At 38.5% G+C, this 15,423-nt stretch overlaps 1 protein-coding gene across 1 annotated transcript in view; it reads right to left on the bottom strand.

The window, feature by feature from the left end:
* The window catches only part of LOC122896620 (hephaestin-like), a 37,432-nt gene extending 22,577 nt beyond the window's left edge, over positions 1-14,855 (bottom strand). The window contains exons 1-3 of the mRNA XM_044234726.1: positions 14,771-14,855; positions 5,603-5,936; positions 1,001-1,245 (exon numbers count right to left, since the gene is read on the bottom strand). Of these exons, the coding sequence (XP_044090661.1) occupies positions 1,001-1,245; positions 5,603-5,936; positions 14,771-14,855 (664 nt within the window). The remainder of the gene's footprint in view (positions 1-1,000; positions 1,246-5,602; positions 5,937-14,770) is intronic.
* Between the last annotated feature and the right edge of the window lie 568 nt (positions 14,856-15,423).

The following is a 15,423-nucleotide window of genomic DNA, read 5'->3' as shown; positions in this document are numbered from 1 at the left end:
TTGATGAACGGATAAGGGTGTGGTGTATATATATATACAATGGAATATAATTTAGTCATACAAAAGAATGAAATCTTGCCATTTGCAATGACGTGAGTGGAGCTAGAGAGTATTATGTTAAGCAAAATAAGTCAATCAGAGAAAGAAAAATACCATATAATTTCACTTACATGTAGAATTTAAGACATAGATCAAATGAGCAAAGGGGAAAAAAAAGACAAACCAAGAAATAGCTATAAACCTCTTAGCTACAGGGAACAAACTGATGATTACCAGAGGAGAGGTGGGTAGGGAGATGGGTGAAATAGGTGATAAAAATTGAGGAGGGCACTTGTGATGAGCACCACTTGAGGTATGGAATTGTTGAATCACTGTATTGTATATCTGAAACTAATACAACACTATACGTTAACTATAGTAGAATTTAAATTAAAAAACATGAAGCCAACTTAATGATCAGTTGGTCCACTTACCCTTTTTATGGAGGAGAAAACAGGAAAAGTAACTTGTCCAAGGCTATACAGGAATTAGTGGCCCAGTCAAAACCTGGATTCCCTTTATACTTTAGTCACTCACTGTTGTGTCATTATTATAGGCCACTGGGTGGGAGATACAGATTAGTAAACTGCTCTTAAGAAAAAGAAATGGACCTTTCAGAAGACCATGATACTGGAATAGTGTCCCTTTATATTCACAGCACACTCTCGTCTTTCCAAAGAACAGCCAATTATTTTATGGAAATAAAAGGCAGATTGAATCTCCATATACCTAATGAAAGATACGAGGCCCAAAGAGGGGAAGTGGCTTGTCCAGAACCACAACATATGAACAGCAGAAGTGATAACATTAGTTATCAGTTTTTCTGGGAATGTCCCTGCCACCTTAGATCAATAAAGAGGAAAAAAGTCTATTTTCATTCCTAGCTCCTCTCTCTTAAATGTTAGTAAAAGAAATGCAGTATCTATTGTGAAAGGGAGAAAGAAAGGGTGGTCTGATTTACCTTCTGAGTCCTTTTCATAGAAAACGCCATGGGGGTGTATGGTGTAGGGGCGAGAGGCAAAATTCTTCAGGTGGATAATGATGACATCTCCCACCTCAGCCTGCAACACTGGTCCCAAGAAACCCAACCAAGCTGGCTGGACCATTTCATCCATGTATGAGCCATCTCTGTATTCCTTGTAAATGGTTTTCTTGTAACTGCTCCCTATCTGGTTCTTGTCAGATTTTAGGAAGCTGGAAGCTACTCTGGGAAGGAAGAAGAGAAAGACTCAGAATTTTGCCACCATCTTTAAACCTCTGGAGAGTTCCTTTCCCGAAGAAGCTGACCAGAAATGTCGATTTTTTGTTTAAAGCAAAACAAGAGAAAATGAGATTGTACTGACCAAAACACAGAAGGTTAGAGTCTAACTTTTAGACAATGGGAAGCATTAAATTAAGGCATATAAAATTGGGGCACCTGGGTGGCTTAGTCAGTTAAGTGTCTGCCTTTGGCTTGGGTCGTGATCCCAGGGTCCTGAGATTGACCCTTGCATTGGGCTCCCTGCTCAGTGGGGGGTCTGCTTCTCCCTCTCCCTCTGCTCCTTCCCCTGTTTGCTCCCTCTCTCTCTCTCTCTCTATCTCTGTGTGTGTGTCTATCTCAAATAAATAAACAAAAAACTGTAAAAAAAATAAAACATATAAAATGCTCTAGGCAGTATAGACATTTTAACAATGTTTATTCTTCCGATCCAAGAGCATGGAATGGTCTTCCATCTTTTTGGGTCTTCTTCAATTTCTTTCATGAGTGTTCTGTAGTTCCTCAAGTACAGATCCTTTACCTCTTTAGTTAGGTTTATTCCCAGGTATCTTATGGTTCTTGGTGCTATAGTAAATGGAATCGATTCTCTGATTTCCCTTTCTGTGTTTTCATTCTTAGTGTATAAGAAAGCCACTGAATTCTGCACATTGACTTTGTATCCTGCCACGCTGATGAATTGCTGTATGAGTTCTAGTAGTTTGGGGGTGGAGTCTTTTGGGTTTTCCACATAAAGAATCATGTCATCTGCGAAGAGAGAGAGTTTGACTTCTTCATTACCAATTTGGATACCTTTTATTTCTCTCTGTTGTCTGATTGCTGTTGCTAGGACTTCTAATACTATGTTGAACAAGAGTGGTGAAAGTGGGCATCCTTGTCTTGTTCCTGATCTCAATGGGAAGGCTGCAAGCTTTTTCCCATTGAGGATGATATTTGCTGTGGGTCTTTCATAGATAGATTTGATGAGGTTCAGGAATGTTCCCTCTATCCCTATACTTTGAAGCATTTTAATCAGGAACGGATGTTGGATTTTGTCAAATGCTTTTTCTGCATCAATTGAGAGGACCATGTGGTTCTTCTCTCTTCTCATATTAATTTGTTGTATCACATTGATTGATTTGCGAATGTTGAACCATCCTTGTAGCCCAGGGATGAATCCCACCTGATCATGGTGAATAATCTTTTTAATGTGCTGTTGGATCCTGTTGGCTAGGATCTTGTTGAGAATCTTAGCATCCATATTCATCAGTGATATTGGTCTGAAATTCTCCTTTTTGGTAGGGTCCTTGCCTGGTTTGTGGATCAGGGTAATGCTGGCTTCATAGAAAGAGTCTGGAAGTTTTCCTTCTGCTTCAATTTTTTGAAACAGCTTCAGGAGAATAGGTGTTATTTCTTCTTTGAAGGTTTGGTAGAATTCCCCAGGGATTCCATCAGGTCCTGGGCTCTTGTTTTTTGGGAGGTTTTTGATCACTGCTTCAATCTCGTTATTAGATATCGGTCTATTCAGGTTGTCGATTTCTTCCTGGTTCAATTTTGGTCGTTTATATTTTTCCAGGAATGCATCCATTTCATCTAGGTTGCTAAGCTTATTGGCATATAACTGTTCGTAATAACTTCTGATGATTGTTTCTACTTCCTTGGTGTTAGTTGTGATCTCTCCCTTTTCATTCATAATTTTATTAATTTGGGCTTTCTCTCTTTTCTTTCAGATTAGTGTAGCCAGTGGCTTATCGATCTTATTGATTCTTTCAAAAAACCAGCTTCTAGTTTCATTGATACGTTCTACTGTTCTCTGGTTTCTCCCTCATTGATCTCAGCTCTAATGTTGATGATTTCCCTTCTTATGTGTGGAGTTGGTTTGATTTGTTGTTGATCCTCCAGTTCTTTAAGATGTAGAAACAGCTGGTGTGTTCTGGATTTTTCAATTTTTTTGAGCAAGGCTTGGATGGCTATATATTTTCCCCTTAGGACCGCCTTTGCTGTATCCCATAGGTTTTGGACCGAAGTGTCTTCATTCTCATACTGCCTATAGCAATCTATACTTTAAATGCCATTCCGATCAAAATTCCACCGGCATTCTTCAAAGAGCTGGAGCAAATAATCCTAAAATTTGTATGGAATCAGAAGAGACCCCGAATCGCTAAGGAAATGTTGAAAACCAAAAATAAAGCATGCGGCATCACCTTACCTGATTTCAAGCTTTATTACAAAGCTGTGATCACCAAGACAGCATGGTACTGGCATAAAAACAGACACATAGACCAGTGGAACGGAGTAGACAGCCCAGATATGGACCCTCAACTCTATGGTCAATTAATCTTCGACAAAACATGAAAAAATATACAGTGGAAAAAAGACAGTCTCTTCAATAAATGGTGCTGTGTGTCAAAAAGCAAAGAGGCAACCCACGGAATGGGAGAAGATATTTGCAAATGACAGTACAGACAAAAGGTTGATATCCAGGATCTATAATGAACTCCTCAAACTCAATCCACACGAAACAGAAAAACACATCAAAAAATGGGCAGAAGATATGAACAGACACTTCTCCAATCAAGACATACAAATGGCTATCAGACACATGAAAAAATGCTCATCATCATTAGCCCTCAGGGAGATTCAAATTTAAACCACATTGAGATATCACCTTACACCAGTTAGAATGGCCAAAATTAACAAAACAGGAAACACCATGTGTTGGAGAGGATGTGGAGAAAGGGGAACCCTCTTCCACTGTTGGTGGGAATGCAAGTTGGTGCAGCCTCTTTGGAGAACAGTGTGGAGATTCCTCAAGAAATGAAAAATAGAGCTTCCCTACGACTGTGCAATTGCACTCCTGGGTATTTACCCCAAAGATACAGATGTCATGAAAAGAAGGGCCATCTGTACCCCAATGTTTATAGCAGCAATGGCCACAGTCGCCAAACTATGGAAAGAACCAGGATGCCCTTCAACGGATGAATGGATAAGGAAGATGTGGTCCATATACACTATGGCGTATTATGCCGCCATCAGAAAGGATGAATACCCAACTTTTGTAGCAACATGGACGGACTGGAAGAGATTATGCTGAGTGAAATAGTCAAGCAGAGAGAGTCAGTTATCATATGGTTTCACTTATTTGTGGAGCATAACCAATAGCATGGAGGACAAGGGGCGTTAGAGAGGAGTAGGGAATTTGGGTAAATTGGAAGGGGAGGTGAACTATGAGAGACTATGGACTCTGAAAAACAATCTGAGGGGTTTGAAGTGGCGGGGGGGTGGGAGGTTGGGGTACCAGGTGGTGGGTATTATAGAGGGCACGGCTTGCATGGAGCACTGGCTGTGGTGAAAAAATAATGAATACTGTTTTTCTGAAAATAAATAAATTGAAAAAAAACATATAAAATGCTAATATTTGACCACTTTTAACCTCCAAAAAAACCCAAGTTCAAACAGTTCAACCTAATATATAGTAATGGGGAGACAATCAAATATGGACTGACTCTTTTTAAGTGATTAAATCCCAGTCTGTATGGCCTGACTTTGCATCATCTTGCTATATATGTGAGATCTTATAGTATAGTTGTTAAGGTCACAAATGCTAGAGCTGGGATGACGTGATTAAATGCCCATATTGTTACTTACACATCTGTGGGAATTTGAACCAGTTACTTAACTACTTTAAGCACAATTTCCCCATCTGTAAAATGGACATAATCATAGTACCAAGTTCAGACACGATAATGATGACTAAAAAAATTAAAATATATAAAGAGCTTAGGACAGTGCCTGAAAAATAGTAAAAGCTTAATAGATGTTAACTATTATTTCAAAATATTGGGGATAGAGAGGGGGAGGAGCAAGATGGCAGAGGAGTAGGAAACCTAAATTTTGTTTGGTCTCAGAAATTCAGTTAGATAGTTATCAAACCATTCTGAACACCTACAAATTCAACGGGAGATCAAAGAAAAGAATAGACGCAATTCTATGAACAGGAAAGCATCTGCTTTCTGGAAGGAAGGACCTGTGGAAAAGTGAATCTGAGGCAATATACTGAATGATAGACCATGGTTGGGGAGGGGCCGGCTCCTTGCAAATGGTAAATCAGCAGAGCACAAAATCAGAACTTTTAGAAGCGAGTTCCACTGAAGGACATTGCTCCAGAGGCTAATCAGGGGGTGAAGCCCTCGCTAGGACAGTTGGTCTCAGGGTCTGCAGGGTCACAGAAAGACCGGGGTGCCTGAGTATGGCAAACACCCAAGTCTTGGAGTGGGGAAGCCAGCTGCAGAGATGGAGCTGAGGAGTGGGCTCTCAGCTCAGGATTACCTTAAACCATGATATGAGGCACCTTCAGACCACTCTTCAAGAAGGGACCCCACAAGTGGCAGATACAGGGAGACCCCTTTCCCTTCTCCACCAGGAGGAGCAGTGCAGGGGCACACTGCAAGAATCTGCTGGGATTGGAGATTCCAAATGGGACCATGTGCCAGATATAGAAACACTTGGTCACAGGCTGGCTGACCACAGAGTGTGGTGAGAGAACAGGGATACAAGAGTGATTGTTTTTCCCTGAGGATGCACTGAAGAGTAGGACCTTGAGCTCTTGGCTCCTCTGGGTCAGAGATTGGGAGGCTGCCATCTACATTCTTGTCCTCCAAAGCTATACAGAAAGCATTCGGGGAACAAAATCTACTGAGAGCAAACTCGAGCAAATTGTTTAGTCTGGCCCCTGGCAAGGGAAGTGCAATTCCGCATTGGGCAAAAATATTTGACAGTCACTGCAATGCCCCCCCCAATAATATCAGCAAAAGCATCCAGCTAAGACCAAATTTGCTGATTAATGAAAACTGCAAAACACCAGTGGTAGGGGAATACAGTTACATAGAACTTATGTGTCCCCCCACCCCATAATTCTTTTGTCTTTCAAAGCTAAATTTTTAAATTTTTCCTTATTTTTTCCTTTTTCTATTTTTTCCTCATTCCTATTTTAACCTATTTTAACCATTTTATCATATCATTGCCTTTTAAAATATTTTTTTTAATTTTCATTTTTATAGTCACATTCTATCCCTTCATTGTATTTAACCTTATTTTTATATACATGTAAGATTTTCTTTCTTTAAAATTTTGGGATAGTTTCTTCCAACAGCCAAAAATATTCCCGAGTATGGCTTTGTTCTAATGTCCAGCCTAATCACATTCTCATTTAAAAAAATTAAAGATTGTATTTATTCATTTGACAGACAGAGATCACAAGTAGGCAGAGAGAGTGGAGGAAGCACGCTCCCCACTGAAGAGAGAGCCTGATGTGGGGCTCGATCCCAGGACCCTGCAATCATGACCTAAGCTGAAGGCAGAGGCTTTAACCCACTGAGTCACCCAGGCGCCCCGACATTCTCATTTTTTTAAATCAACCAACTTATCAATTCCTTTTCAAAAATATATATTTTTTAAATTTTCATCTTCTGAGTCATAGTCTATCCTTTCATCAATTTTACACATACATACATATGTGTATGTACATGTATATGCTTACTCTTACACATATATATGTATACATATAAATATATATGTTTTTCCTTCTTTAAAATTATGGGAGGCAGATTCTTCTAACAGATCAAAATTAACCCAAAATCAAGTGTGTGGCTCTGTTCTATTAACCAGCCTACTCATATATATATATTTTTTTCCTTTCTTCTTTCCCCAGTATTGGGTCCCTTCTGATTTGGTAAATATATATTTTTCTGAGGTCGTTGTTGTTACCCTTTTAAAACTTTGCTCTCTCATTCATCTATTCTTCTCCGGACAAAATAACAAGGCTGGAAAACTCACCGAAAACAAAACAAAACAGAACAAAAAAACGAAGAGGCAGTACCGACAGCAGGGGACCTAACTGATACAGATATTAGTAAGATGTCAGAACTAGAGTCCAGAATGATGATTATAAAGATACTATCTGGGCTTGAAAAAAGCATAGAATATTCAAGGGAATCCCATTCTGGAAAAATAAAAGCGATTTTGGGAGAAATAAAAGAAAAAAAATACAACCAAGTAGAAATCAAAAAAGCTATTAATGAGGTGCAATAAAAAACTGAGGCTCCTACTGCTAGGATAAATGAGGCAGAAGAGAGAATTGGTGATAGAGAATACCAAATGATGGAGAATAAGGAATCTGAGAAAAAGAGAGTGAAACAACTACTCGATCAGGAAGGGAGAAATTGAGAGATAAGTGATACCATAAGAAAAAAATAAAACAATATTAGAATAATTGGGATCCCAGAAGAAGAAGAAGAAAGGGTGGGGGAAAGAAGGTATATTGAAGAAATTATAGCAGAGAATTTCCCTAATTTGGGGAAGGAAGCAAGCATCAAAATCCGGGAGGCACAGTGAGCCCCCTCAAAATCAATAAACATAGGTCAACACTTCGTCATCCAATAGTAAAGCTTACAAGTCTCAGAGACAAAGAGAAAATCCTGAAAGCACCTCGTGAAAAGAGACCTATAAACTACAAAGGTAGAAATATTAGATTGACAGCAGACCTATCCACGGACACCTGGCAGGCCAGAAAGGATTGGCATGATATATTCAGAGCACCAAACAAGAAAAATATTGAGTCAAGAATACTATATCCAGCTAAGCTCTCATTGAAAATAGAAGGAGAGGTAAAAAGCTTCCAGGCCAAACAAAATCTAAAAGAATTTGCCAACACCAAACCAGCCTTACAGGAGATATTGAAGGGGATCCTCTAAGCAAGGAGAGAGACTAAAAGTAACAGACCAGAAAGGAACAGAGACAATATACAGTAATGGTCACCTTACTGGCAATATATAGTGTCACTAATTTCATATCTTTCAATAGTTACCCTGAATGTAAATGGGTTAAATGTCCCAATCAAAAGACACAAGGTATCAGAATGGATTAAAACAAAACAAAACAAGACAAGACCCATCCATATGCTGTCTACAAGAAGCTCATTTTAGACCCAAAGACACCTCCAGATTTAAAGTGAGGGAATGGAAAACAATATACCATGCTAATGGACATCAAAAGAAACTTGAGGTGGCAAACCTTATACCAGACAAACTAGATTTTTAAACCAAATACTATAATAAGAGATGAGGAAGGACATTATATCATATCTAAAGGGTCTGCCCGACAAGAAGATCTTACAGTTTTAAATATTTATGCCATTAACATGGGAGGAACCAATTATATAAACCAATTAATAACAAAATCAAAGGAACACATTGACAATAATACAATAATAGTAGGGGACATTAACACCCCCTCACTGAAATGGACATATCATCCAAGCAAAAGATCAACAAGGAAATAAAGGCTTTATATGATACACTGGAACAGATGGACATCACAGATATATTCAGAACATTCCATCCCAAAACAACAGAATGCACTAGTTCTTCTCTAGTGCGCATGGAACATTCTCTGGAAGAGAGCACATCCTGGGTCACAAATCAGGTCTCAACTGGTACCAAAAGACTGGGATCATTCCCTGCATATTTTTGGACCACAGTGCTTTGAAACTAGAACTCAACCACAAGAGGACAGTTGGAAAGAACTCAAATACATGGAGGCTAAAGGTCATCCTACTGAAGAATGAATGAGTCAACCAGGAAATTAAAGAAGAATTTAAAAAAAATCATGGAAACAAGTGAAAATGAAAACACGGCTGTTCAAAGTCTTTGGGATGCAGGAAAGGCGGTCCTGGGAGGAAAGTATGTAGCCATGAAAGCCTTTCTCAGCAAACCAGGAAGGTCTCAAATACACAACCTAACCCTATACATAAAAGAGCTGGAGAAAGAACAGTAAACAAAGCCTAAACCCAGCAGGAGAAGAGAAATTATAAAGATCAGAGCAGAAATCAATGAAATAGAAACCAAAAGAACAATCGAACAGAGCAACGAATCTAGGAGCTGAGTTCATTGAAAGAATTAATAATATTGACAACCCCCTGGCCAGATTTATCAAAAAGAAAACAGAAAGGACTCAAATAAATAAAATCATGAATGAAAGAGGAGAGACCACAACCAACACCAAAGAAATACAAGCAATTTTAAGAACATATTATGAGCAACTATATGCCAGAAAATTTGAGAATATGGAAGAAATGGATGCATTCCTAGAGACATATAAATACAAAAACTGAACCAGGAAGAAATATAAAACCTGGACCGACCTATAACCAGTAAGGAGATTGAAGCAGTCATCAAAAATCTCCCAAGAAACAAGAGCCCAGGGCCAGACAGCTTCCCAGGGGAATTCTACCAAACATTTACGGAAGAATACCTAGTCTTCTGAAACTCTTCCAAAAAAAGTAGATAACGGAAGGAAAACTTCCAAACTCATTTTATGAGGTCAGCATTACCTTGATCCCAAAACCAGACAAAGACCTCATGAAAAAGGAGAATTACAGACCAATATCCCTGATGAACATGGATGCAAAAATTCTCACCAAAATACTAGCCAGTAGAATTCAACTGTACACTGAAAGGATTATTTACCACGACCAAGTGAGATTTATTCCTGGGCTGCAAGGTTGGTTCAACATCTGCAAATCAATCAATGTTGCACAGTACATTAATAAAAGAAAGAAGAAGAACCATATGGTACTCTCAATAGGTGCTGAAAAAAAAAAAAAAAACCTCTTGATGAAGTACAGCATCCTTCCTTGAACAAACTCTTCACGGTGCAGGGATAGAGGGTACATACCTCAATAGCATAAAAGCCATCTATGTGAAAAACCCACAGTGAATATCATTCTGAATGGGGAAAAACTGAGAGCTTTTCCCCTAAGGTCAGGAACATGGCAGGGCTGCCCACTATCACCACTGTTATTCAACATAATACTAGAAGTCCTAGCCTCAGTGATCAGACAACAAAATGAAATAAAAGACATCTGAATCAGCAAAGAAGAAGTCAGACTCTCACTCTTTGCAGATGATATGATACTTTATGTGGAAAACCCAAAAGACTCCACTCTAAAACTGCTAGAACTCAAACAGGAATTCAGTAAAGTGTCAGGATATAAAAAGCAACGCACAGAAATCAGTTGCATTTCTATACCCCAACAAGACAGAAGAAAGAGAAATTAAGGTGTTGGTCCCATTTACACTTGCACCCAAAGCCATAAGATACCTAAGAATAAATCTTACCAAAGAAGCAAATAATCTGTACTCTGAAAACTACAGAGTACTCATGACAGAAATTGAAGAAGACACAAAGAAATGGGAAAACGTTCCATGCTCATGGATTGGAAGAAGAAATGTGACATTGTGAAAATGTCAATGATACCTAGAGCAATCTTCACATTTAAAGCAATCCCTCTCAAAATGCCATCAACTTTTCCCCCAAGAAATGAACCGAATAATCCTAAAATTTATATGGAACCAGATAAGAACCCAAATAGGCAAAAGGATGTTGAAAAAGAAAAGCAAGGCTGGTGGCATCACAATTCCAGACTTCAAGCTCTATTACAAAGCTGTCATCATCAAGAAAGTATGGCACTGGCACAAAAGCAGACATATAGATTAGATCAAGGGAACAGAATACAGAGCCCAGAAATGGACCTTCAGATCTACTAATCTACTAATCTTTGACAAAGCAGAAAAGAACGTCCAATGGAAAAAAGATGGTCTCTTGAACAAATGGGCAAATGGGTTGGGAAAATTGGACAGCCACATGCAGAAGAATGAAACTGGACCATTTCCTTACAGCACACACACAAAAAAGACTCAAAATGGATGGAAGACCTCAACGTGAGACAGGAATCCATGAAAATCCTTGAGGAGAACACAGGCAGCAACCTCTTCAACCTCAGCTGCAGCTACTTCTTCCAGAAACATCACCAAAGGCAAGGGAAGCAAGCACAAAAATGAACTATGCGGACCTCATCAAGATCAAAAGCTTTTGCACAGCAAAGGCAACAGCCAACAAAACAAAAACACAACTGACAGAATGGGAGAAGATATTTGCAAATGACATCTCATATAAAGGACTAGTATCCAAAAATCTATAAAGAACTTATCAAACTCAACACCCAAAGAACAAATAATCTGATCAAGAAATGGTCAGAAGACATGAACAGACATTTCTGCAAAGGCATGCAGTTGGCCAACAGGCACATGAAAAAATGCTCAACATCACTCAGCATCAGGGAAATACAAATCAAAACCCCGGTGAGATACCGCCTCACACCAGTCAGAATGGGTAAAATTAACCAGTCAGGAAATGACAGGCATTGGTGAGGATGCAGAGAAAGGGGAAACCTCCTACACTGTTGGTGGGAATGCAACTGGTGAAACCACTCTGGAAAACAGTATGGAGTTTCCTCAAGTAGTTGAAAATAGAGCTACCCTATGACCCAGCAATTGCACTACTGGATATTTACCATAAAGATACAAATGTAGTGATCCGAAGGGGCACGAGCACTGCAATGTTTATAGCAGCAATGTCCACAATAGCCAAGCTGTAGAAAGAGCCTAGATCTCCATCAACAGATGAATGGATAAAGAAGTTGTGTGTGTGTGTGTGTGTGTGTGTGCTTGTGTGTGTGTGTGTGTTTGTGCATATAGATGCATATATATATAATTCATTTGCATGCATATAGATGCATATATATATAATTCCATTGCATGCATATAGATGCATATAGCCCTTTATATGAGATGTCATATAGATGCATGCAATGGAATACTATGCAGCCATCCAAAAAGAAAACAGAATCTTGCCATTTGCAATGATGTGAATGGAACTATAGGGTATTGTGCTAATCGGAATAAGTCCATCAGAGAGACAATTATCATATGATATCAGTGATACGAGGAATTTGAGAGGCAGTGTGGGGGGTCATGTGGAAGGGAGGGAATAATTAAATAAGATTGGTTCAGTGAGTGAGATAAACCTAAAGAGACTCTTAGTCTCAGGAAACAAACTGAGGGTTGCTGGAGGGGATGGGGGTTGGAAGGACGGAGTCCCTTGGTGATGCTCATTGGGAAGGTTATGTGCTATGGTGAGTTCTCTGAATTGTGTAAGACTGATGATTCACACACCTGTATTCTTGAAACAAATAATACATTATATGCTAATTTAAAAAATGGCATGATGGATACTGCTGGCCAGAAGCAGTGCTAGGTATGTAAAGGGAAGGTAGTGGTTTCAGAGGTTTGGTCTCCAGCAGACAACTCCTTTCTCCTTGTACATTTCTACTTTTTCCATAGGTGTTTTTTTGTTTGTTTGTTTGCTTCTTTTTTTGTTCGTTTTGTTTTTTGTTTTTGTTTCTTATTTGAAAGAACTATTAGGGGCAAAGTTAAAGTAAAGTAAAGTAAAGTAAAGAGGTAAATTAGGCAAGCTGGTTATGCCAGGGTACTGTCCATGGCTTTTTATTTTCACTAAGTACCTTATGTTACCAGTAAATTTCACTGTAGGGAAGATGGGATGGAAAAAGTAATACATTTGTTGAAGGTCCCTAAGGTGTTGAGCACTGTGCTTCAGGTTCATGAAAATGTAAGCTTCCTTAATCTTCACAATGTTTCACTCATGGAAGTTTTATTGTTCCTATTTTACAGGTGAGGAACCACTGGCTCAGAATGTTTAAGTTCAGAATAAGCCAGATGAGATACAAACCCTAGTCTTTCTGACTTTAAACACTATGTTTCCAACACTAAATTGTGAGGGACCCTCTGAACCTCTCATCTAGGCCCTTGTGATTGCCCTTACACAGTTATAACCTGGAAATATTGATTAGGTAAATAAATAAAGGTATGAGTTGGTGGCAGAAGTTGAAACTAGGATTCTTTTTTTATTTCTTTTTTGTTACTGAAGTGTATTTAACATACAGTGTTAAATTAATTTCATGGATGTACTGTAATGATTCAACAATTTCATACATTGCTCAGTGCTCCTCAAGGTAAGTATAGTCTTGATCCACTTTATTTATTTCATCCCTCCCTTTACCTACCTCCCCTCTGGCAGCCACTAGTTTGTTTTCTGTCTTTAAGAGTTTATTTTTTAATCTTTTTTCTTTGTTTTATTTCTTATATTCCACATATGTAAGAAATAATGTGGTATATTTCTTTCTCTGACTGATTTACTTCACTTAGCATTATAGTATTTAGGTCCATCTATGTTACTGTAAATGGCAAGATTTCATTCTCTTTTTTGGCTGTGTGATATTTCATTATATATGCATACCATATCTTTCTAATTCATTCATCTATTGATGGTTACTTAGGCTGCTTTCATATCTCGGTTATTCTAAATATTGTTGCAATAAACATAGGGGTGAAAACACCTTTTCAAATTAGTGTTTTCATTTACTTTGTGTAAATAACCAGTAGTAAAATTTCTGGATTATATAGTAATTTTATTCTTTTTTTTTTTTTTTTGAGGAAGTCCATACTGTTTTGCTGCACCAAGTTTCATTCCCACCAAGAGTATATGAGGCTTCTTTTTTCCTACACATCCCCTCCAACACTTGTTATTTCTTCTGTTATTTTAGCTATTCTAACAGGTGTGAGGTGATACCTTACTGTGGTTTTGATTTGCATGTCCCTGATGATTAGCGACACATTGAGCATATTTCCATGTATCTTTGGTCAACCATATGTCTTCTTTGGAAAAATGTCTATTCATGTGCTCTGTCCATTTTTTAAAAATATTTTATTTATTTATTTGACAGAGAGAGATCACAAGCAGGCAGAGAGGGAGGAGGAAGCAGGCTCCCTGATGAGCAGAGAGCCCGATGCGGGACTCGATCCCAGGACCCTGAGATCATGACCTGAGCTGAAGGCAGAGGCTTAACCCACTGAGCCACCAAGGTGCCCCTGCTCTGTCCATTTTTAAATTATTTGTTTGATTTTGGGCTTTGGTCTTGAGTTCTATATTTTTTTAAAAGATTCACTTATTCATTTTCCAAAAAGAGAGGGAAAGAGAGAGCATGAGCAGGGGGAGGGGCAGAAAGAGAGAGAGACTCTCCAGCAGACTTCCTACTGAGCACAGAACCCAACACAGGGCTTGATCCCAGAACCCCAAGACCATGAACTGAGCTGAAGTCAAGAGTCAGATGCTTAACTGAGCCACCCTGGTGCCCTGTGAGTTGTATAAATTCTTTATATATATTGGATATTAACTTCTTATTGGATATATCATTTGTAAATATATTTTCCTATTCAGCAGTTGCCTTTGTGTTTTGAAACTTAAATGACTTTTTAAAAAACATTTTATTTATTTATTTGCCAGAGAGAGAGAGAGATCACAAGTAGGCAGAGAGGCAGGCAGAGAGAGAGGGGGAAGCAGGCTCCCTGCTGAGCAGAAAGCCCAATGCAGGGCTTGATCCTAGGACCCCGAGATCATTACCTGAGCCGAAGGCAGAGGCTTAATCCACTGAACCACCTAGATGACCTGAGACTTAAAGGACTTTTAGGTACATTCTGGTCTTGTGTTTCTCAAATGTGCCTTTAGAGTGAGAAAGATTACTTGCTGGTGCTCCACGGCTAACCACCTTGTCTGAGGGGGCAGCCATACAAATGGGCAGGTCCCTAAATTGCCTTAGCCTGCCCATTTTCTTTCTGCTATTCCCACTAAGAAATCTCCACCTTCATCTATAAAGAGTGAGGGCTTATTATAACATTCTTTCTAGGGAAATGATTAAAAAAATAATTTTGAAAAATGGTAACTCTAAATCAACTTCTGCATTTTATAGGTAAAGTAATTGAGTCCCATAAAGGCAAAATGACTTGTCCAAGATTATCTCTGTTTTCATTAGTAATATAACGAGAACTTAAAACCAAGATCCTTGAAATATTCTTTTTTTTGCATGAATTAGTACAACTTGTTTTCTAAGAATAAGAAAGGAAAATTTAGATTAATTTCTTTATTAAAATTTGAAATGATAACTTATTTTCTGGAATTTACTTTTTGTCAAGCTTTGTGTTAAATAGTTCATATGATTAATTTTATTCCAGTTTTCATAAAAGCCCGATTAACAGATACTATATTCTCAACTTTACAGAGGTATAACTGAGGCTTAGAAAGATTTAATGATTTTTCCAAGGTCACAGACTCAGGAATTTGTTGAGTTGGGATTTGTATCCAGGATGTCTGATTCTAGTTTCTGTGCTCTTAATAAG

The sequence above is a fragment of the Neovison vison genome, chromosome X (genome assembly GCF_020171115.1).
Source record: "Neovison vison isolate M4711 chromosome X, ASM_NN_V1, whole genome shotgun sequence".
Classification (NCBI taxonomy): Eukaryota; Metazoa; Chordata; class Mammalia; order Carnivora; family Mustelidae; genus Neogale; species Neogale vison.
Note: the sequence above shows the minus strand (reverse complement) of the source record. Positions and strands in the feature narration are given on the sequence as shown.